Source organism: Brachypodium distachyon, chromosome 1 (genome assembly GCF_000005505.3).
Source record: "Brachypodium distachyon strain Bd21 chromosome 1, Brachypodium_distachyon_v3.0, whole genome shotgun sequence".
In the NCBI taxonomy this organism is placed as follows: domain Eukaryota; kingdom Viridiplantae; phylum Streptophyta; class Magnoliopsida; order Poales; family Poaceae; genus Brachypodium; species Brachypodium distachyon.
Genome location: NC_016131.3, coordinates 39,850,826 through 39,875,569, shown reverse-complemented (window position 1 = coordinate 39,875,569; position 24,744 = coordinate 39,850,826). Strand labels below are relative to the sequence as shown.

Genomic DNA, 24,744 nt, shown 5'->3' with positions numbered 1-24,744 from the left:
AAGAAACGGCAGGGCTTGTCAGATGCTTCGGTGGTCACCTTTATGGTGAACATTCTCTTTCAAAGACCCATATGGGGATTTATTTCCAAGAAAGCATTCACATAGCGTCACGAAGCACGCGATATGGAGATAGGAGTTTGGAGAAAGATTATGAAGTTGGAGCCTGTAGGCCAAAAGCAAGCTATGAAGGAAATGGTGGACTGGGAACGCTAACCCACGAGTGATGAAATCATAATGCACCACTCGCTTTCCATGCATGGGGCAAGGGATTACCTCCTCACTGGGAAAACGTACATGTCCCGGCCATAGGGACAGCAGCCCTTCCTCTTGCATAGCAGCCACCCTCTCACGATCCACGGAGGACAGCGGCCAAGCTTCCGCATTTCTCTTGTTCTTCCCCATCTTGCTGGGTCGAAGGATGTGATTAACAGGGAATGCAAAGGGCTTTTGGCTATGGAAGCTAAGATCTTGGGCAGCTGAGCTCTGGGTGTGAGGAGGAAGAAGGGTTAAAACTAAATTTACCCCACCTCCATTTTTATCCTTGCCCTGGCAGAAAATCCGGGACGCTGGCCACGTGTTCCGCATCAATCAGAATACGAAACGGCGAAGTTGAAAGTAACTGCTTACTTCATGAGGCGCAAGAACCAATGAGATTATCATTGTGTCTTGTTTACTGGACGAAGTGTGATCGTTTCTCCACTGACGCACGCCTACAGTGTGACTAGCTGTCAGGCTAGGCTGTACATCCAGTCACATCGGTTGACTAAACGACTCTTCACCTCCGGAAGGTACGTCATCAATGACAAAGTCTGACTCGAATATACTGACTCGAAATTATCTCCTATACAGCATGACGGAGCTTATCTTAAATGTTGAAACTCATCTTGAGTCTCGACCGTGAATACCAAGACTCTCATTCGAGTCGCGAACTAACCAGTTGCTGTTTTATACTAGCTAAAGACTTCGTTCAGTCAAGTCAGCTATTGTTTCGTCTTTATTATAGCAGCAAAAATAGGGCAATGACTCTGACACAAAACAGTCGATTTCACATAATCGACTCAAGCGAGTCGCACCCGCTGCGACACCTCAGTTGTTTATGCTCATTCGCATAACAGTAAGCCTCTTGGGTTTTGTCAAGAGAGCCTAGAGCCGCACCAGCTGCGCTGCTCTAGTAAAATCCATGCTCATTACATGAAGATAAGCCTCATGGATTTTTCTATCGAGCCTGAAATCGTACCAGCTGCGTATTTCAGTAAATCCATGCTCATTGCATGAAGATAAGACCCGAAAGTTCTCTTACGGGCCTGGAATCGTACCAGCTACATTGTTTCCAGTCAAATCCATACTCATTGTATGAAGGTAAGTCCTAAAAATTAGGCCTGGATATGCATTGGTTGCATCCGTCCAGTAACAATCCTCATTTAAGGGTCGCTCCCTGTAACCATGTTCATTACATGAAGATAAGACCCGTAGGCCTCCTATAGGTCCCGAAAACGTAGCAGCTGCGTATTTCCAGTTCAAGCAATCTTGACATACGAGTTGAGTACTTAAAAACTGGAATTTGACTCTATAAAGGCCCCAGCAGGCTAAGTCAAAATTCGCCAGTCGCCAGGTTCGAGCCCGAGGACTCGAATGTTGATGAAAGCTAGTGTTGTTTTCGCCCTAGAGCAATTAACTAGACTCAATTTCTCAAGTATCTGGGCGCATTAAGCAATATCCCTATGATTCCTACTCACCGCATTGATTCACTATCAGCTTATATTGTGGAACTGTCAATTAACAGTCAAGCATTAAAGCATCGGCTCAGACGCTCTCTGAGTCGAGAATACTTCTCTCGAGGAACAAATCGAAAATACTTCTTATTCGAAGTACAAGTCGATGAAACTCCAAGCCTGCAGCATTATGCAACTGGCTCAATAGGAGAATACGTTCATTCTTTATGATAAAAGTCCCTAGTTGAGTTTTCGACTCAACCAGGCACTTGGGGGCTACTGACGTGGTTATGACTAACCACGTACTCGACTCGAGTATACCCGGTAAAGCCCAGCTGGGGGCCCACAACGAAGCCTACCTTGACTCCAGGAGTCTACATGCCAAATCTTGCGACTCAAGACAAAGGAAGGTTAAATAGAGTATATCTCCTCATTGTAACCGACTTGGACTCTACCTGAGACCTGAGTTCCTGCATATATAAAGGACCAGGAGGGGGAGCCAAGAGAACACCCCCCCCCAAGCTTAGATACAAGTCGCCTGGACGCACCCGACGACTCGGTGCATCTAGACTCTGCGGCACCCCATTGTAAGCGACTCATCAATACAAATCCGACAAGCAAGACGTAAGGGTATTGCCTCATCGAGGGCCCTGAACCTGGGTAAATCATGTCCCCTGTGTCCTTGTTAGCCGACGAGTTCGCCAACACACACTCCACTTTCCTTGATACAAGTCCATCAATATGGACATTGTCGAAGTTACATCTTTGTCACTCGTCTTTCTTCTTTTTCAGAAGGTGGTAGAAAGGCAAGACTTTCTCGCCTAGCCTACCGATGAATCGGCTCAAGGCCGCGAGTCGACCAGTGAGCTGCTGGAGCTCATGAATTTTAGTCGGCTCCTCCATGGTTAGGATGGCTCTGATTTTTGTCGGGTTTGCCTCGATGCCTCGAGCCGACAGAAAGTATCCAAGGAATTACCCGGCGGGTACTCCGAAGGTGCACTTGTTTGGGTTCAACTTGATTTTGTACTTGTCTAGATTGTCGAACGTCTCCCGGATATCGTCGAGGAGCGTTTCTTCCTTCTTCGTCTTTATGACTATATCATCGATATAGACTTGGACGTTGTTCCCTAACTAAGGCTCCAGACATGCCTGCATGCAACGCTGATAGGTGGCGCCTGCGTTCTTGAGCCCGAAGGGCATTGTTGTGTAACAGAAAACTCCATATGGAGTGTCAAATGCTGTTTTTCCTCGTCTTCGACCTTGAGTCGAATATGGTTGTAGCCTGAATAGGCATCCAGAAAGGACAGTCGATCGCAACCGGCGGTCGAGTCGACGATATGGTCAATCCGGGGTAAAGGAAAATGATCCTTTGGACAGTGCTTGTTAAGCGATGTGAAGTCGACACACATACGCAACACTGTTGTATTCTTCTTGGGAACAAGGACGGGGTTTGCTACCCAAGTCGCTTGTTTTATCTTCCTGATGAATTTAGCTTCGAGGAGTCGTTTAACTTCCTCCCCAATGGCTTTGCGCTTTGGCTCCGAGAAACGCCGCATGGGTTGCCACACCGGCTTTGCGTTCTCGTCCACTTTAAGCGCGTGCTCTGCTAATTCCCTGGGAATTCCTGGCATGTCAGCTGGAGCCGCGTCAGCGTCATCTGTCGGAGCACAGGTCTCCGGCACCGCGGATGCAGAGCACCCCCTTTTTGGTTCGGTGGAGGGCGAGGCGATCGCTCCGGCGATCGCCAGCGTGACGATAGACATGAAGTGTGGACATGTGAATTACCCAGGTTCGGGCCACCCGGAGGTGTAACACCCTACGTCCTGCTTTTTGTTATATTCAAGATTATGTGTGTGGCTTACAAGGTGTCCCGGGAGTTTCCGGGGAGCTACTTGGCGATGACTCTAACTAGGGCCAGAACTAAGACTGATCGGGGCCCTTTTACCGGTGGCATTGCTCCTCCTTTTATAGACAAGGGGATACCACAGGTGCCAATGCATGCAGCGTGACACGTCTCCTAGATGCGTGTCACAGCCACATGAAATACACTCCCGCTGATCCATGCTGGACGCCATGCAGCGCCTGGTCCACTGTACCCGGTAGAAAAAGATGGTTTCTAGAGTAGACGCCCTAGCCTTGCTAAGCAAGGCTAGGCCTGCTGATAAGACTCCTGTCGGTGCATTAAATGCACTGCGCTCGCCGTCTTGTCCTGTCATCACTGTTCTGCGGGCCCCGCCTGCATGCCCGAGCGTGGGCTGCTGGGGTGCCCCTTCCCGGCTAGCGCACCCGACCAGCTGCCGGGTAGGCGTTTCTTCCACTTCCCGTGACCAGGGTTCCCGGGCGTTTCTTCTATTCTGGCCCTTGGCTTTGCCTTCACTAGGGACCGTCTCCTTGAGGCAGGCTTCCCAGACCTATCGCTTCCTGGGAGGCCAACCTGACGGGGCTTTGTCACTGGCGACCCACACATCCTGTATCAGTTGGATCCCGTGGGCCACTAGTGCGACAGCGGCACCCGGGCGAAGATTTCCCAACGCTCACGGAGGAACTCGCTGAGCGCGCTTTCCTGCGCGGGAGGAAGGCTTGTAGATATTACAGCGGTTTTAGTAGAGTCGGTCGGATGGACCTGGACCTCCTTAGTGTCCGCTTTCTTGGAGATTGGTGTTTGCTCTAAGCCAGTTGAGGCTTGTAGCTGTTCGAACTCTTCATGCATGCCGAAGGACTCAGAAATTGAATGGAATTCTTTTTCGCAAATGTCTGATCGCGTGAAATTTCCTGAAACGGTGATCACGCCGTTGGGCCCTGGCATTTTGAGCTTGAGATAGGCGTAATGCGGGACCGCCATGAAGCGAGCCAGCTCGACTCGGCTTAGCACCACGTGGTACTATGAGGGCCAGTCGACTACTTCGAAGTCGAGTCTTTCACGCCAAAAATTTCGGGTGAGCCGAATACGACGTCCAGGCTGATTCTTCAAAGTGGTGTGGCTGCTTTGCCTAGTATTATGCCGTGGAAGGTTATATCCGTTGCAGGAAGCTTTGTCACGGAATGGTTCATCCCACGGAGGGTGTCAGCATAAATTAGATTGAGACCACTTCCGCCGTCGACAAATACTTTGTTCATCGTGTACCCACCGATCGGGGCTTCTAGTACCAGAGCAGCGTGTCCAGGTCGTGGGACCCTGGGAGGGTGATCTTCTCGAGAGTTGCTGATTTGCGTTTCAGACCAATCAAGATACTGTGGCGCTGCTGGTGGCGTGGCCATGGCCATATGTACTTGACAGGTTATTAACTTCTGGACCCTATTCGTTGGCCTACTCTTCTGAATCATGCAGACATGGCCTGCTGGCGCTGGATATGACTCGACGGCAGCAAGTGTTTGCTCCGAAGAGTGGTTCATTACCTCAACCAGGTTAGCCTGTAGTACGTGGGCCGATGAGGCTCCAATGACCGAAGTCGCTGGTGTTGTCATGATGGCCCTATTGCCGAGGTGATGGGGCTGACTCATTTGTGAGTTTGTCTATTGCGCTCTGGTGAGCTCGAGGTGTAACTCCTTGAATCGTCTACACTCCCTCAAGGGATGGCTAGGCTTGATGTTGCCCTGTTCATCTTTGTAAACATGGAATGGGCAAGAAGCCATCAACTGCTGAGAGAGCGTAGGTTGCCCCTCCTTGCCTCACCACTTAGGTTTAGACTCGCGAATTTCACCTGCGGTCACCCTCCGAGTGGGAAGTGGCTGCGATGAAATCAGGCGAGGCTAATTCTTTGTGTGTGCGACCCTTTCGTCCCCTTCGTCTCCCGAAGGCGCGATCCGCTGTTAGTTGGGGATCGACCTCGTTCATTGCAAACTGAGTCTTCTCCATCCGCCCATCGGTTGGCGATTTCCATCAGATATTCGATGGTGGAGGGTCGAACGCGACCCAATTCTTCTTTCAGCTCGACTCGACGAAGGCCTCGTTTGAATGCGTCTATGGCGCTTTCATCTGAGATTTCTTCGGAAGCGTGCTTCGAGTTGGTCCATCGCTGGATATAGGAGCGAATAGACTCTCCCTCGCACTGAACGCACGACCGGAGTTGTTCGAGAGAGACTGGTCGCTTATACGTGGCTTTGAAATTCCGTGTGAAAGCTTGTACCAGCTCGTCCCATGAAGTGAGCTCGCCGTCGCGCAAGTAGTTTAACCAAGTGCGAGCAGGACCCCTGAGCTGTAGTTGAAGATACTGCATAGCGGTGGTTCGAATTCCACCTTGGCACCGAACCCCGGTGAGGTAGTGCTCCAACCAGGTTCTGGGCTCCTGAGGTCCGTCATATTTGACTATGTCAGAAGGTGGCTTGAAATTTCTTGGCATCCTGGTTCGGCGAATCCGACGACTAAAGCATGGCGCTCCACAGGCTTCGTGGTCTAAATCAGGAGAGTCCTCTCTGCGGCCGGCCAGACGGCTATTGGCTCGATGAGGGGATTGACTCCTTCTATGACGGTTTTGCCTGTGCTCATTTTGACCCGAGTCAGGCAATCGGCGATTGTGCTGAGGCTTGCCATCCTTATGAAGCAGGGCGGTCAAGTTTTGCTTGATACACGAAGCTCCCGCTTTAGCTAATCCCTTAAGGATTTGCTCGCGGACACGCCAGCATCGGTCATTGTTGGGCAGTGGGATTGACTGTAGACGAATACTCGCAGCGCGGAGGTCATACCAGTGGCTCACGGGGTCCCACTGATACGGGACGCGTGGGTCGCCAGTGACGAAGCCCTATCAGGAAGGACTCCCGGGAAGCCTGCCTCGGGGAGACGACCCCTAGTGAAGCTAAAGTTAAGGGCCGAGTACAAGATGCTCCCGGGAACCCGGGTCCCGAGAAGCCAAAGGAACGCCTCCCCGCAACTAGCCGGTGCGCTAACCCGGAAGGTGCACTCCAGCAACCCGTGCTCGGGCATGCAGGTAGGACCCGCAGAACAGTGAAGACAAGACAAGACGTCGGGCGCAGTGCATTTAATGCACCGACAAGAGTCTTATCAGCAGGCCTAGGCTTGCTTAGCAAGGCTAGAGCGGCTACCCTGAGAACCATTTTTTCTACCGTGTACAGTGGACCGGGCGCTGCATGGCGTCCAGCGTGGATGAGCAAAAGTGTATTCCGTGTGGTTGTGACACGCGTCTAGACAACGTGTCACGCTGCATGCATTGGCACCTGTGGTATCCCCTTGTCTATAAAAGGAGGGCCAATGCCACCGGTCAAAAGGTTCAGCTCAGTTCGAACCCGAGTGAGTAGAACATAGCACAGCGTTCACCCAAGTAGCCAACCCGGGAATTCCCCGGGTGATCTGTACGCACTCAAACTTGTGAATACAACTCAAAGCAGGACGTAGGGTATTACACCTTCGGGTGGCCCGAACCTAGGTAAAACTCTTGTGTCTACACTTCGTGTCTATCGCCACGCCGGCGATCACCGGAGCGATCACCGAAGCCCTCCACCGAACCAAAAGTGGGTGCTCGGCATCCCCGGTGCCGCAGATCGTGCTCCGACAGCGGAATGCCTCTTCAGTAATCCCAAGTGTCACCTCGTTGCGATCATCTGCCGACAGGAAGCTTGAGGAGAGATCACGAACCGCACGTGTTCTTTCTTCCTCAGGTAATATATGGAAACGAGACCCGCGATGGGCGTTTCGAAGAGGGGAAATGCTTCTGCCCAAGGTGTCGGATGACTCCGGTCGAGCCTTTATGGACGCTTGAAGTTCCTCCTCTATCTTCTTAAGTTTGTCAGCTTCGAGCTTCTGTTGCTTAACAAACTCTTCTTTTTCTTTGACCAAGTTGAAGCGGTTCGTGGCCAGGGCGTTCGCATATAATTCCAACTCTACAGGAGTTAGGTCATCCATGAGAACTCCTGAGTCAAGGACTGCTTCAACCCGCGACTTTTCCGCTGCTGGAGGACCACCTTGCGGATTTACAATCATATCCGCAGTTGAAGGAGTTGAGGTGACAGGATTTGTCATGAAGACTTGGGTGATGGCGCACTCGGGCGCAGGATTGCTGCTGTCATTATAGCCTTCTTGTTCCAAGCAGTCGCCATCGTCGCTTGGGACGGGGTTTTCTGCGTGACAAGGCGAGTTGGCTTCGATCCCGGAGGGAATCTCGGGGGAGTCTTGCCCTTCGAGTGGTTCTGCCAGATCCGTCAGTGGAATCCTACCTGAAGGTAAAAGAAGAAGCGTCTTTTTCCGAGTTGGAGCAGTTAGATCTGGTAGTTGAAGGATGCCAGTTCGGTCGGCTCGGAGATGGAACTCCCCAAACACGAGATCCACACCAGTATCAAGCGCGTTGAATACCGCGCAGCTGGCAGGAGGGTTAGCGGTAAAGTGAAAGGACCCGAAGGTCATAGACTCCGCCTGAGTCGACGACGGGTTTGAAGAATCTGAAACCGCCGAGGTCGTGTTTCCAACATACTTCTTTCCCACAGACGGCGCCAATGACGAAGATGTAACTTCGACCATGTCCATATTGATGGACTTGTATCAAGGAAAGAGGAGTGTGTGTTGGCGAACTCACCGGCTAACAAGGACACGGGGGACACGATTTACCTAGGTCTAGGGCCCTCGATGAGGTAATACCACTACGTCCTGCTTGTCGGATCTGTATTGATGAGTCGATTACAATGGGGTGCCACAGAGTCTAGATGCACCGAGTCGTGGAGTGCGTCTAGGCGACTTGTATCTAAGTTGGGGGTGTCTTCTTGGCTCCCCCTCCTGGTCCTTTATATATGCAGGAACTCAGGTCTCAGGTAGAGTCCAAATCGGTTACAATGAGGAGATATACTCTAATTAACTTTCCTTGTCTTGAGTCGCAAGATTGGGCATGTAAACTCCTGGAGTCGAAGTAGGCTTTCTTGTGAGCCTCCAACTGGACTGTACCGAGTATACACGAGTCGAGTAAGTGGTTAGTCATGACCACGTCACCAAACATCAAAACACCTTTTTTTTTTAAGGAAAACATCAAACACCTTGAGTCCACTGGGAACAAGGAGCCGTTCTTTGCCAGGAAGCCGAGCAGGCAGCAGGGGCCAGGGGGTTCATGTCTAGCCGGAATACGGCCATGGAGGGCACGAAGGAGGACGAGGAGAGCATGGAGAGGGAGTGACTGAGTGAGCCATAGCGACATCCGTGTGAGACGTAGTTGTCTCCGTTGCCATGCGCGCCTAGGCCTAGCATGGCGGACTTGGCCGGGTCAAGCAGCCCCTCGCCATCACGAACTCGGCTGGGTCAAGCAGCCCGTCGCTGTAGCCGTCCGCAGCGGGCAGAACCGTCGCCTCCTCTGCTCCCAAATATCCTCGCCTTGCGTCGTCGGCGTGCAGGCACCGATGCAGATGGTTGCTGTTCATGGCGGACCTGCTGCAGCACGCCAGCGCCGGAGCCGGCGTAGGCCACCGAGGAGGCCATGAAAGGGAGCTGCAAAAGGCGGAGGGCGTCACCGCCGGCGACGAGATCGACGTCGGGATGCCTCGCGGCGGGAAAGCTACGGTACCATCGCTGCGCCGCACAACATGTCTGTGTCGTCGACGTCGAGGGGCGCTGGCGGCGGCGCCGAAGGGGAGGCGGCAGCGGCAGGGAAGTGCAAGACGAGGAGGGCGACGAGAGCAAGGAGTGTTCGGTGGCGGCCGAGGCCGGGCTCCGTCGACGATGCAACGCCCTACTCGAGATTTGGGGGCCGCACGTGCTCAGAGAGACAAGGAAAAAGGGGATATCGAGAGATGGGTATAGAAAACGGAACGAGAGAGAGCATCGGGAGGAAGCGCCGTACCATAACACCAAGTAGGGCACGTGCCCCACTCAGAATCCTTGATCTATCTATACTATGTACTACAAATTTAGTTGGTATCTTTTGATGTAGGCTCATCCACAACTCTCTGCTATCACTGTATTAGATGGGCCGGCTTGGCCCAATTAATGGGTCTGATAATTTTCAAAGTTTTGAACATAAATAATTTGTCAATACCACTCGCGTTATGTTCGCTTTGTCTCCCTCCCCAAAACCCCAATCCGTGGCATGAGTGTTTTTGTAGCGTAATCTAAATTATTATCCATTTCAAAAACACTAGAAACTCCAAATGGTTATCTGGTAACGAGGGATTAGAAGGAATTAACCCTAATTTCCCAAAAAAACGCAGCATTTTTGTATCAGTTAAAAATCCTTCACATACTAGTGTTTTTTTTTTCAAAACACTAGTATTTTGGGGCATAAGGGATTTCCGAGAGCATTGGGTGAACGCCCAATCTCCTCAAATTTCAACACACTAGTCACTAAAAAAATACACTAATGCTAAATAAGTTCTAAATCGAAAACTCCAACTACTCCAAAAGCCTCCGGGCTCCTACGAGGACAGTGCGCAGATGGCAGGAAGCTATGCATTGTTATCGCATTTTGCGTTCACTTAGATACAACTACTATTGTGATCTAATTCAATATCAAATGTCAACATTAACGCTTATATTTTCATACTATGTATGGAATACCCGTTACTTGGGATCGGTAAACTTAAGAGCATCTCTAACAGATCTCATAAAAAGCGGGCCCATAAAAACCATATAAGATAGACCTTAAAACTATTTTACGGTATCAATTTGTCTCTAGCGGAACAAATCCCCAAAACTAGTACAGTTTTACGCCACCACGCAGGCTCGGCGGATTTGACCTGACAGACGCGTGGCAGGGGCTTAACGCCCAGTATGGCAAGTACCTTGGTTTTGTGCGCCATTAGATTAGGATCCCTTCAAATTTCTGTTCTTGTGGATGAGAATTGAAAAAAGAGGTAGAAGATGGTGGTGTTTGGACCTTAGGTGGACAGTGGGCCTTTTCTTTTTTCAGTTTCTGACCAGAAAAATGGCCTGTTAAGTATATGGTCCATTCCACGATCATTGCTGCAGTCTTTGACTTCTCGTCTTCCTTCTCAAACCATCTGATCGGCAAAGCATCCGGCATCGGTGCATTGCTGAGGCGCCGAACTTATCCGGTCTGGTACATGACGAAGTCAAGCACTAGATTAAGTTGGTCTCATAAATTTTATAATTTAGATGGCACTACAGCGTTGTTGTTATTGTTCTTTGTATGAATATATTCGAAAAATTGGTGGGTATTTTTTGTTTGGGCTTTACTTAGCAAGGTATAATTCTATCAAAATATGTCCTCCCATAGATCATACTTCTTGCCGTGTCAATTAAATATTCCGGCAGGGTTGCCTTTGTCGCCTGTGCCTTGATTTCTGTTTTCGTATCACTACTACAAAAACGGTCATCAGTAACGGTCGAAAAAGTATATTACTAAAGGGCGTCCCGCCCGCCACTAACTTCCTGCCAGTAATGATGGCATCATTAGTAACGGTCGTTCCACCCGTTAGTGATGATGCCATCATCAGTGGCGGTCACTCCCCATGCCGGACACTGATAGGAATTTGGAGAAAATAAAAAGAAACGTGGCCGGTCCAGGCCTGCCCCAAATCCACACGGCACCCCTACAATTTTTTCCGCAAATCACAGATAAGCACGGATTCCAAATCAATCAATCATGGATTACAAATCACAGATCAATTACGGATTACAATTCACAGATCAATCAATCAAGGATTGCGCGTTGCAAAAAAGGCAGGAGTCTCTGCATCAATCAATCACAGATCTCACGGCGATGGTCGTGGCCGCCACCAAACTTGCTCCCCGAGCCTGACACCAACAACAGAGATGGTGAGAAACAGAGAGGGTGTGAGAGAGAAAGAGAGGTGCTGAGAGAGAGAGAGAGAAACTATACCGGCGGCGGGGAAGTCGGTCTCGGCCGGAATAGGCGGTTGGCGGCGGGGGAGGCCGGATCCGGCCACTGCTGGGCCGAGGGTGGCCGGATCCGGTGGCGTGCCGGGTCGTGTCCGACGAATCCGGCGGCGCCGCGCCCCGCTGCTGCTGCTCCATGCATCCCCACTGCTGCTGCTCCATGTGCCATGGGAGGAAGGGAGAGGGGCTGCTCCACGGCGCATGGAAGAGGAAGGGAGAGGCTGCTCCACGGCGCATGGAAGAGGAAGGGAGAGGCTGCTCCACGGCGCATGGAAGAGGAAGGGAGAGGGGCTGCACCATGCACCATGGGAGGGAGGGAGAGGGGCGGAACCATGCGCCATGGGAGGGAGGGAGAGGGGCTGGTTGGGGTCGGCACGGGAAGAGAGAAGAGAGGGAGAGACGAGAGCAGTGAGAGACGGCGGCAGGGGGAATAGAGGGAGGGTGAGGGTGGGATTTAGAGTTAGCGAAAGGGTTATATAAGGAATGGATTGGGTTGGGCCTTTGGCCGGGCCGAGAAAATACATCACTGGTGGGCATGAATAAAAAGCCCGCCAGTGATGAGGCCAAACTAGATTTTATCATATACAAGTATTTTATATGACAAAATTGGTTCATAAATTTATCAATGTGGTCTAATTTGTGTGAAAATTGCATAGGTGTCATTTTGAACCATATTAAGTGTACTGCTTCATAGGTATCATATTAAGTTTATCATTTGGCTTGAAAGTCATAATTAAACATTCGTATATACTTGATAGTCCAAAGTCATTTTTTATAACCAAAACATTGTAAACCTCTTTGGCAATATTATTTCCATGACAACACTTGTGCAATAAATGGATAATTATCAACAACTATGGCATAAAAATGGACAAACCTTTGGTCATTTGGCTTAAAAACTGAAGTTCAACTATGGAAAAATGACAAGAATGTACTACATAGGTCATTTTCAAATGTTGCCATCTGATATTATTGTTCCACAATGTTAAGAAATAAAAAACATAAGAATTTAGAAAAAAGAATCACATTTTTTTGATTTTTTATGAATTAGTTATGGATTTTTTAATCTTCAAAGAACTTCGGGGGACATCAGTGGCGGGCACAGATGTAAGGCCCACCACTGATGTGTGGTTTTGCAATTTTGCAACTTTTCGCATTGGACCATTAGTAACGGGCGTACCGCGCCCGCCACAGGTACACCCGCCACTGATGAGGGATCATCAGTGACGGGTTTTGTGCGCCCCTCACTGATGAAGGGTCATTATTGGCGGGCGGGAAAGGCCCATTACTGATGAGGGTTATCAGTGGCGGTCGAGAAAAGCCCGTCACTGATGACTCGTCACTTATGTTGTGTTTTGTAGTAGTGTATGCTTGTAAATACTCTATTTTCTTCTAATTGAATGGCAATAAACTACCTTTTCTGGAAAAAAAATTGTGTTGTATAATTTAATGTATCCGTTACTTTTACCATTATACGCAATATCACTCCCACACTACCGATTTCGCAACACCAAAAATTTAGTTCGTCCTCCGCCACTGACGCATGGTTTTGTTGGAAGAAATGGGAGTTCCACTCTTAAACGGTTGTCGGGGTCATAGATATAGCGGGCGGGTGGAAAGTTTTATGCAACCCATAAAAACTACTTACAGGTTGGGCTGTGTTTGATGAGATTTTGTACTACAAAAAGTGCGAAATCAAAAGAAGTACAGGAAAGAAAGAAAATATAGCATGCAGCGACTAGCTTTGATCCACATGAAAAATATGAAGAAATGTCTCTCGGTGCCTGATAGCCTGATATGCATAAGTATAGCATGCATGCATGCATTAGCCTTTGGTTCATCAACACTACTACAAAACAGTACATATGTGACGAGTCATCGGTGACGAACCTTTCGCGCCCGTCACTGATGACCATCATCAGTAACGGGCCTACCTCGCCCGTCACTGATGACAACCATCAGTGGCGGTCGCTTGCTCGCCCGTCACTGATGACCCCTTATCAGTGGCGGGCACGCAGGGCCCGTCACTAATGACCACTCATTAGTAACGGGCGCGGGAGGCCCGTCACTAAAGGTTCAATGTGAAAAAATGCAAAAATCACAAAAAACACATCAGTGGTGAGCTTTAAATCTAGGCCCGCCACCGATGACCCCTAGAGACCCTTGAAGATTGAAATAATCATGACTAATACATAAAAAATCAGAAAAATGTGATTTTTTTGCTAAAGTCTTATTTTTTCTTGCTTAACATGATGGAACAGCAATATCATATCTTAGCATTTGAAAAATGAACAATGTAGTACAAACTTGTTATTTTCCACACTTCAAGTTTATTGTTTGTGCCAAATGACAGAATTTTTGTCCATTTCTGTATCATAGTTCATGATAATGTATCCTTTTTTGCATAAAGGTGCATCTTGTCATTACAAACAATATTGCCAAAGAGTTCTACAAATTTTTGGTTATAAAAAATGATTTTCTATTTTTGAAATGCAAAAAATGAGGTATTTTGTGAAGCAAGTACACTTAATATGGCTCCAAATGGCCTTTATCCAATTTTCACACAAACCTTGAACATTATTATAAACTTGTAGACCAATTGAGTTATACAAAATATTTATATATTATATGAAACAGAAAAATAGAAAAAAATATCTTGCATGGCCTCATCAGTGACGGGCTATAAATTCATGCCCGCCACTGATGCCTTTTCTACGGCCGGCCAACCCATCTAAGGCCCAACCAAATCCTTAGGCTATAAAAACCCCTAGGCTAACCCTAATCCCCACCCACTCCCTAACTCTCTCCCACTGCCGCCGCCACCACCTCATTTCTCTCCCTCAAACTCCCTCTCCCACTGTTGCTCTCTCTTTCCCGTCTCTCTTCCCCACCCTAGTCCCCACCGCGAGCCCGGCCAGCCGGCAGTGAGCCTCCGCCGTCCGCCGCGAGCCCCAGCCCCAGCGCCGCCCCCAGCCCCTCGCCTCCGCGCAGCCCCGTTCCCTCTCTCGTTCCCTCTCTCCCTCTCTCTCTCGCCCCCAGTACCGGCCTCTGCCGCCGCGCAGGAGGGCGCGCACGGGTGCCGCCTCAAGTCACGGCCTCTGCTGGGCGCCGCCTCGGGTCCCGACCGCCTAGCGCCGCCGCCGCGGAGAAGGGCGTGAGCGCAGCCTCCGGTGCCAACCGCCCCCACCATCTCTGCCGGATCCGGCCGCCGGTACGTTCTCCCCTCTCTCTTGTCTCCCTTGCCCCTCTGTTCTCCCTCGCTCCCTTCTCACTCCCTTGCCCCTCTGTTCTCCCTTGCAGTCAACGAGGGCGCCGCCGCAGAGGAGACGAAGCCCGTGGGTCAAGACGCGACCAAGCAGTGTTCCATGGCGCCTGGATCTCTCGGTGAGTCTCCATCTCTCTCTGATCTCTCTATCCCTCTCTCTCTCTGATTTCTCTTTCTGTAGCCATGGAGCGCAGCCGTGGAGAGGAGCCGTCATGTATTGCCGCTGATTCTGGTGCGGGCCGGCCGGGAGGCCGTGCTTTTTTTTTATTTGGTTTTGGCAAAACCATATCAGTGTCGGGTGTAACATGTGACCGCCATTGATGATGGCATCATCAGGTAGTCAGTGACAGTCGTCCTGCCCGTTACTGATGATGTTTTTAGACCGTTACTAATATGACTTTTTGTAGTATTGCAATTTCTATGGGCCTGCTTGAAGCTTTGAACCAGTTTGTTCACGTGCAGGTGAGCGGTGCATACCTATAACAAATGCCTAGGCCAGCTGAATAAACCTGAACCAGCTCAAGCCGTACGCATAAGCGTCAAGATACGGGGATAAGCATCCGGATCAACTTGTCTAGCAAGCCAGCTCTACATGTGGTCATCGTAACGGAAGAGATAAGCACAAGCGATGGAACGGCGGAGGGAGGACATAAAATCTCTCGCGTAACTGTTGCCGTGAATGGTGGAGGGCGTACACATCCAACCACCGATCGTTGTTGGCTGCCTATATAAGACACGGGCGCTGCACTTGGAGAAGGGGAGGGCCAGACCGGAAGGCCGCGGACGTCTCGCGCCCAGACGCATGCGCAAGCAGATCCATGGCGAACAAGTCCAGGTAGGTGGCCACAGTAGAGAGAAGGAGCGTGGCGGCGCCCCAGACGAACAGGTGCCAGGGGAGCAGTGCTGGTCGACACGCCCATGGTGAACAGGTCCAAGGAAGGGAGCGCGATGACGCCTGGCCGACCTAGACGAGGTCTCCATGGTTCGTGAGCTTCCAAACCAGGTTCATAGTTCCACCTACCTTTTGTTGTTGTTACAGGTTTCCCCATGCACACGGCTTGCTCGACGCCAAGGAGCTGGCGAGCCAACCCAAGACAGGTAGTAGCCGCAGCCTGCAGGGAAGCTAACAGCGCAGATCGGTCAAGGACGCAGGGCAGCGCCCAACGCGCCCAAGACGGCGGCGCACGCCGCACAAGGTCACATAGGAGATCGCCATGCATATCACGTAAGATTTTCTTTCTACTCGTTTACATCCAGATGCAGGTCGGGGTGAACGGGAGAAGATTCCGAGGTAGGACGCAGGTGCGGCGCCCACGCGCCCAAGACGGCCGGCGGCGCACGCCGTACACAAGGATGGGTTCATCGAGGTGTACATGACCAAGACGGAGGTCAGCGAGACGCCGCGTCCAAAGCACGGCGTCAAGGACAGCGGCCGGCCACGCGCTCGTCCAAGGGGGGCGCCGTACAGGAAGATGAGTTCTTCTGTCACCATGGTACGTAAAGAACCCTCTATCTTCCTCTCTTCCTCGTCTATGCAGGTGCCATGGAGAGAAAACAGGCAAGAGACATGCCGTTGTCTCTAGAGCTTAGCAGCATGATTTTGCGACCACCTTTTGACGTGGTCCTGACTGCCGTCGCGGGCCGTGCGCCATGTTCCGACGCCTGCTCAGTGCGGGACGTCATCTTCATCAATAATCAGCACACGTCCGTCCATGCCTTTGGTGCGGTCGTGGGTGATGTCTACATAATGCACGCCCTAGGCAGGGCGTTCTTCATCAACAAGTGCCATAATCAAGGCATGATAGCCATGCCCGTGTGGTGTCCACTGAGACATGGCCAGACACGGCGCCAGGCGGGTGCCTTCTCCCGCCGCCTCAAGCACAACAACACACACAAGTTCAACCTGCAAGGGCAGCATGCACGTACAACGCATGTTGTAAAGCATGAGCTCTTGTTTCATCATGGTAAGTAGAGATTCCTCTATCTTTCTCTCTTCTTGTCTACCCAGGTGCCATGGAGGTGCATGCAGGAGGCATGCCATTGTCTCCGGAGCTTAGCAATCTCGTGATTGTTGTCCGTACCGTGCGCCACATTCTGGCACCCACCCAATGCGGGGCGCCATCTTCACAACGGCCCGTCAACATCCGCCTGGGCACCATTGTGTGCGACGGTGCGGACGCGCCCGTCAGCCTACAGGACTCCTCCAACTGTCCCACGCCTCGAGCTACGTGGTGTCCGTCGAGACACCGTCATATAGGGCGCCTGTCTTGGCGCATCCTTCACCAACCTGGCATCATGCCGTCGCTCATGGCGGCCTTCCACCCGGTGTCCATCGAGACACCGCCACACAGGGCGCCTGTCTTGTCTCATCCTTCATCGACACGACGTCGTGCAAGACGCTACGGCTCGTGGCGGCCTTCCACGTGGTGTCGCTGAGACACCGCAGCTGAGGGCGCCCGCTTCAGCGCACTATTCACAGGTTATCACCATGCTAAGACCTCCACGGCTTGTGGCGGCCTTCTACCTGGTGTCTGCCGAGACACCGCCATACAGGGCGCCAGCCTTGGCGCATCCTTCACAGGTTATTAGCATCGTGCCGTTCGTGGCAGCCTTCTACATGGTGTCCGCTGAGACAACGCCATACACGGCGCCTGGCTTGGCGCACTCTTCACCAACTTGGGATCGGTACACCACACCTCGTGGCGGCCTTCTACGCGGTGTCTGCTGAGACACCACCATACACGACGCCTGCCTTGGCGCACTCTTCACTAACTTGGGATCGGTACGCGTCACCGTTCGTGGCGGCCTTCTACGCAGTGTCTGCTGAGACACCACCATACACGGTGCCCACCTTGGCGCACTCTTCACCAACTTGGGCATCAGCACGCCGCTAGTCGTGGTAGCCTTCTACGTGGTGTCCGTCGGGACACCACCATACACGGCGCCTGCTTGGGCGCATGCTTCACCAACTTATGGCGAGGTCTCTTGCACCTCCGATAGCACCTACATCGTCGTCTTCAACATCAAGTCTACTCCCTCATCCATATTGCCGATGGCATTCCGGCATCCAAGCATCTTCTCCAACACCGACTAAGCACCGGTGATGCGAATCCACTCCACCGACATGTCCTTGTATCGATGAAGTACATCACCACACCACATGCTCTTGCTGGGCACCGACGCTAGGTGACAGCAAGACATCCTGTCCGGTCCGACGAGGCAGACATTTTACAGGCCGGGTACCGACGAGGCGAAGGCCACTTCATCAACCTCTCTAACTGACAAGGCACGTGGCAGCTAGACACTTCATCGTACTTCGACAATACGACATAGATGCCGTTCGGCACCTACACGGTCGAACGGTCGTGGCTTAGCATCGACGGAGTGGGGTCGTACCACCCCTCTCTTCCTATTCATCACCACCATCTTCTGCACCAAGCACAAGGAGAAGACAAGACTTGAAGACGACACCATTGCAGCAGCTTAATCGGAGGTGGTCTGCAGGCTTGACCTGCGGACGTAATTAAGCGGAAGTTTTCCGAGGCCCCGTGTACCAAGAAACCGCAATCGCCTATGTCATGTTGGCCTTTCTAGTAGGCCACACGGAGCGCATGATGTATAAGGAAACTTGTAATTTCGTTTCTCTATGGTGAGATTAATAAAATACATGTTTTCCTACTTAATTTTCGCCCGCACCTTTTTCTTTCCTCTAAAACGTTTGAGAAAATACATTTTCTGACTTAGAGTTTCGTTATTTTTCTAGCCAAACAGGCTGTTTTAAGGAGCCTATTGGAGCATTTTTCGTGCAAAATCCGTAACTTTTACGGGTCGAAGCTACACGAGAAATCTACTGGAGATGCTTTAATCGGATAAGGGAGAGCAGCACACGCAACACCAAATCCACAGTTCATATGAGAACGATAAGATGGATCCACGGTTCAACTTATTAGGTCGAGGTGCATGCACGCACTCTCGCTCAGCCGGTCAGCAGCATGGTTTGTCGACCGGCGGACATAGACAAGGTGATTACACAGTAACCATTAGCTAGTAGCGGCGGCGGCGGCTGGCCGGCTCCTTCTGAGCATTGAAGTACATGGCGGCGACGGGGAGTCCCAATCCATGCTCCTTCGCGAACTCCCGCGTGCGGAACCCCGCGCGCACCCCGGGCGCTTCCTCGCCGGGCGCCACCGCCGGCGCCGGCGCCCTCTGCTGAAACACCACCAGCACGTAGCGGTGGATGCCCAACGCTGGGCGCGGGCTCATGTAGGGCACCACCTCCTTACCTGCACGACGCACGGCCGCATTCATCGTTACCAAAACCACAAAGAAGCTGGAGTAGTACTACAGGCATGTCATGGAGTAACACGATTTGAATTGTATACCGTTTAAATCCACACCCTGTTTATTACGGACCTTTGCAACGCAGGGTCACAGCACGTTTGCAGCTGGACATAACGTACGTAAACGTAAGGATTTCGGTTCCTCCTTTATTCACGAGGAGAGTAGCTCAGCGAGCAAACAAACAAAAACAGAGCCGGCGGACCAAATCTGGCCGATTGATCTGCGGGCGGATTTCTCCAACAAAAGCAATTGATCCATGCATGATGGCGAGCATGACAAGCGCGTGCCGCTACGGTCGACACGCGCAGAGACAAGTGACGAGACACCGCGATGTGTGCATCCGGTGAAGCCAACAGCCCTGCCACGTGTTGCGTCACTGGGTAGGACAAGTATCGTGCCCTGGCTGGCAGCTAGCACGTACCACTACTTGTTCGATTTATTAGGTGGAATCACAAAAGCGGTGGTGAAAAAACAATTTCTTAAGCACCTGGTGTAGAAGAACTATTCTAAGCACTGGTACGTCAAACAATCACATACACTATACAACTCGAAAATTTCATATTAGTACTAATCAAATTAGCAACATGCATATGTACAGTAATTTAACTCCAGATCAACAATTTCGAACATATAGAGTAGTACTAGTAGTATACCTTGAGAAGGATCTGCTCCACCTGGTATGTTAACAACAAGCCTGATCCAGAAGAAACTCAAAATAGTCAGCTCACATATACTGGTAGTAACGTAAAGTAAATGCATAATCCAAAATTTAAAAAAGGAAAAAAAAACTGTTTTAATTAATTACTGTAGTTACCAGTGAAGCCACTCCCTCATGCTCGGCTCGCTCGGGCTCGGAGCGTCCGGATCAATCATAACCTAAAAAAGAACGCGGAAATTACACTAATAAGAACTGGATACAAGTATATATATATATATATATATATATAAGCATGCGTATGCTAGTCCCATCCAAGCGCACAGGATCAGCTAGCACATGTGAGAAAAAACTGACCAGGGTGAAGAGATCGCCGACCCCGCCGCCGATCTGCACGGCGGGAGCAGCGACGGCAACGGACGGCTTGATCTCGCAGCCGTTTGTGAGGACCTTTGTCCCGAAGCGCACAGACAGTACCATGGTTGGCACGAACCTGTCCACCACTTCACCTATCACCTTACCTAGCTCAAGGGGATCCAGACGGACTGCCATGGCCGGCCGGAAGCGAGGATCAGCGAGAGCAGCAACCGCAATGCTAGCTAGTTGTATGTGCTGTGCCTGGACGGAGAAGACGGGCTGATGGGATTAAGGGGTATTTATAGGTGGATGGAGGTTGTGGAATGATGATAAGCATCCACGCCGGTTAATTGTTGCCGCAAGTTAGAGATAGTGTGTCGTGAAGCACATAGTTGAAAAAGAAAACCATGTGTTTGTGATGTAACTGCGTGCGACGGTGGAATGAAGGCACACCGCACGTTAGAAAATACCAACCGTGTCCATGTGCGCCGCAAGTTAGAGATTGCGTGTAGTGAAGCACATAGATGAAAAAGAAAACCGTGTGTTTACGATGTAACTGTGTGCGATAGTGGAATGAAGGCACACCGTAGGTTAGAAAATTCCAACTGTGTCCATGTGTGATGTATCGCACATGGTTTACGTGTTGAAACCGTGTGCGATGAATATATGCCTCATTCGCACACATCTTGTTTTATGTGCTTAATCGCAGATAGTTGAAAAGGAAAACCGTGTGTTTAAGATGTAACTGTGTGCGATCGTGAAAGGAACGAACGCCGCACGAAAATTCCAACCGTGTCCATGGGCGATGCGGCACACGGTTTCTGCCTTGAAACCGTCTGTGGGATGAAGCACATAGTTGAAAAACAAAATCGTGTGTTTATGATGTAACTATGTGCGATGGTGGAATGAAGGCAGGGGCGGAGCTGGGCCTCGGGCAACCTGGGCCATGGCCCGGGGCGTAGATGAATTTTCTAGCCCGTGTACACCTAGGTATTGGGTTTGGCCTGGGCTAGTATTTGGCCCCTCTAATTCTCTACCTGCACTTGGCTTTTGGCCCGGGTCTTAGTCAATTCCTGGCTCCGCCCCTGAATGAAGGCACACCGTACGTTAGGAAATTCCAACCGTGTATGTGTACGATGTACCGCACATGGTTTACACGTTGAAACCGTGTGCAATGAATATATGCCTCGTTCGCACAAGGTGTGTTTTATGTGCTCAATCGCACATAGTTGAAAAGGAAAACCGTGTATTTATGATGTAACTTTGTGCAGTGGTGAAAGGAGCACACACCGTTAGAAAATTCCAAGTGTGCCTGTTTGCGATGCGGCACATGGTTTATGCCTTGAAACCGTTTGCACGATTAAGCACATAGTTAAAAAAGAAAACCGTATATGTGTTTATGATGTCCTTGTGTGCGATGGTGGGATGAAGATACACCGTACCTTCTGAAATTCCAACCATCCATGTGCGATGTATTGCCCACGGTTTACACGTTGAAACCGCAGGCGATGAATATATGCCTCATTCACACATGGTGCAAAGATCAGCCAGGTGTGATGGCTATTTCTCTGAGTTACAAACGTGTTTATGGTAAGAACTAAAAAATGTTTGATAAGAAATTCAGACACAATTGATGAGAAATTGAAATAAATCAGTCGCTTAGAATTTATAAAATAAATTTTACTAGATTAAACATAAGTTAAACTAGATAAAAGAGTAATTAAACTATAGAGATCTAAATACCCACAAGTGTAGGGGATCGACCGCAGCACCTTTCAATTAAGAAGTGTCAAATCTAACGAGAAGATGAAGTAATTGGTGTGTCAAACTGGAATCGAATTGACTGGGAATGCTTTAAAATATTATTAAGTATTGTTTTGTATTGCAAGAGAATTAAAAACGGAGTAAATTACAGAAAACCACCACATTACTGGCTAGGGTTTCACTTCGGTAACGGTCACTGCGACCGTTACAGATGATGGCACATCAGTAACGGTCGTAGCAACCGTTATTGATGATACACATCATCAGTAACACGAAGTTAGCAACGGCGGCCCCGACCGTTACTGATGTTGTTTTTCGACCGTTACTGATGAACCTTTCTGTAGTAGTGCTGGTGGCGCAGGGGAGAAGGGCTGCGGCGCGCCGACAAGGCCGGCGGCGTGCGGGGCGGCACGCGAGGCAGAAGGGGACTGGTACACCTTCTTCTGCAAGGCCGAGGAGCGCAAGACCTGCAGCGGGGCGCTCCTGGAGTCCTGGACGACGTCTGTGCCGCTCTCTTCTTCCCCCCATGTCGCTGGAGGCCTCACTCCCGCACCACCGAATCCAGCAGCGAGAGGGCCGACGATTGTAGGAAGCTCCGACGGGCGAGCTTGCTGGGGTGGTGGTCTGGCATGACCGTGATGTCGAGGCGATGCTAGGATGCAGCGGCAACGTCGATTTGTTCCAGGATCTCCAGCTGCAGGCTCGCCGGAGTTGGGGAAGACAAAGGCAAAATTAGAGCACGCTGCCACCCTGTCTCTCTCGCTGCCACGCTGGCGCGCCATGTTGGCTTGACATATGGGCCCGTCTTGTCAGTTTCACCCTTAGTCGTTAGCGAGCGAGCGGTTAAGTAAATCTAGTGGGTTTTAGTAACAAAAACGTAAACTGGTACCAATGTGAAACCCTAGCCTGTAATGTGGTGGTTTTTTGTAATTTACTCTTAAAAACGAGGAACTAACCAAGATTGTATTCCCAAAGCATGTTTGAAGAAAATCCACAAATTCCAATGAATAAGAGCAAATGCTCCTGAAAATCGCATGTGATTATTCTAGTCATATGCTTCTATACAGACTTCTATCTGAGAGGTGGATCTAAAAGCTAGGTACTACCTCGATCCGGGTTTATAAGGCACACACATGTTCCAAGCGATCATCAATTTAAGTAGCAAAATGTAATGTATATGACATAAAAATATATAATTCAAAACTTTATTTGACTACGAATCTAATGATATACTTATTGTGTGATGTAACACATATTCTGGTGCAACACATGTCTCTACAATACGTGTCTTTTGAATTTAATTTCTCAATAAGTTATTTATTATTACTGTTTTCTCGTTGAACCATTTAAATTTAAATAGTTGTGATTATGTGGCAATGTAAAGCTTGTGCATGGCAACCTATAAAATCACGAGCACATAAATATATTATAATTATGTACCGAAATATTACAACTCGAAAGAAATTGGAAGCATTAATTAAAATAAAAGTAATCCACACTCGATTCTATTGATCGGTGGATATCCAATTTTTTATGCGGTCAAGAGCATCTCGTTCCATGTGACAAATATTCTCTACAGCTTAATTGAATTCATAGTTTTGGATTTGCGCTTGGGTACCTCTCCTGCTGAGCAAATGGATGAACAAAATTATGTGACATCTAAAATTGCCGGAGCCTCGCTTTGCCTGCCATTTGAAACTAATGTAATGTTTAGCCTTCAAGACCGATTCATGTCAGGTAGATTCAGTAACTGGAGTAATATGATGGCGCAAACTGGGCCGACAATCCACTCGAGCATATCAGGCCTGTTCAAATGTAGTTTATGATGCACATATAAGATGGCTGGCACTGGGAACATTATGTACAATCAGAAAAGGCACCATATAGAGAAAATATATGACTCAAGGTTCTTAGTTTACTAGCTAAATGTGTCCATGCTGAGCTACGGAATAAAGAATTTGTGCAGTTGTTTAAATATGTGTCGCTTATATTTAAAAAAATTTCTGATAAATAAGAATTATGTCAAAATATTATTTAAAAAAAATACAATTATCTTGAAAGTCATGAAAACCAATAAAGCATTGTCAAGAGATCGTGATACGTACAGAGTGAGTGGCAATTAGATGATTCCGTAGCCATTAAATCGTAGTATTGTTGGAGTGAACTGGCGACCATCAACTCAGATCTTTATAAGGGTAAAGACATATCTTTGATTTAAATACATCTCCATCTGGACGAGATTTACAATCAGAAGTGCAACTGTCATGCTACACTGCTGTGATATATATGGCAAATTCTCCCGTACCTTTTTACTCCAACAGGACTAAACGTATTACACATGGGTACTTTTGTCTTTTCACATTTTCGCATGCATAAAAAATAATATTCAGAAATATTTCCTTCGTCTCTCTCGTAGTCCCGATGCGTGCGGCCGCCACCATCCCAGCGCTCGGCCGCCGCCGTCCTCGCCCGGCGCGCCGCCGACCTCGCAGCGCGCGGCGCCGCCTTCCCAGCGCGCGGCCGCCGCCGTCCTTGCCTGGCGTGCCGCCATCCTCCCAGCGTGCGGCCCCCGCCGTCTCCTTCACAGCTCCCCGCTTCATCCTCGCAGCCAGTGCCTTCAATGCCGTCCACGCCGCGCGCAACTCCTTCCCAGCCCACGGCCGCCTATTCCTCCTGACAGAGCGCCGCCACCGTCCTCGACCAGCCCTCGCCCCAGCGTGCGCCGCCCCCTCCTCCCTCCACTCCCTCGCCCTCGCCCCAGCGTGCGACGCAGCCGCCCTCCACCCGAGCAGCCGTGCCGCCGCATTCCTCCCTCGCCGCCCTCCACCATGCCGCAACTTGTATGATCTGTGTATGCGAAATG

At 50.0% G+C, this 24,744-nt stretch overlaps 1 protein-coding gene and 1 long non-coding RNA gene across 2 annotated transcripts; one reads left to right on the top strand and one right to left on the bottom strand.

Moving 5' to 3' along the window:
• The first annotated feature begins 15,469 nt into the window (after positions 1-15,469).
• LOC112269834 lies at positions 15,470-19,214 on the top strand. Its single transcript, XR_002961997.1, has 2 exons — positions 15,470-18,413; positions 18,536-19,214. It is a non-coding gene; the product is annotated as an uncharacterized LOC112269834 (long non-coding RNA).
• LOC100834477 (protein MOTHER of FT and TFL1 homolog 1) lies at positions 18,786-20,395 on the bottom strand. Its single transcript, XM_024457126.1, has 4 exons — positions 20,118-20,395; positions 19,920-19,981; positions 19,748-19,799; positions 18,786-19,039 (listed from the first exon to the last, which is right to left on the bottom strand). Exons 1-4 carry the CDS (start codon positions 20,310-20,312, stop codon positions 18,809-18,811), a joined length of 540 nt encoding a protein of 179 aa, XP_024312894.1. The 5' UTR covers positions 20,313-20,395; the 3' UTR covers positions 18,786-18,808.
• Between the last annotated feature and the right edge of the window lie 4,349 nt (positions 20,396-24,744).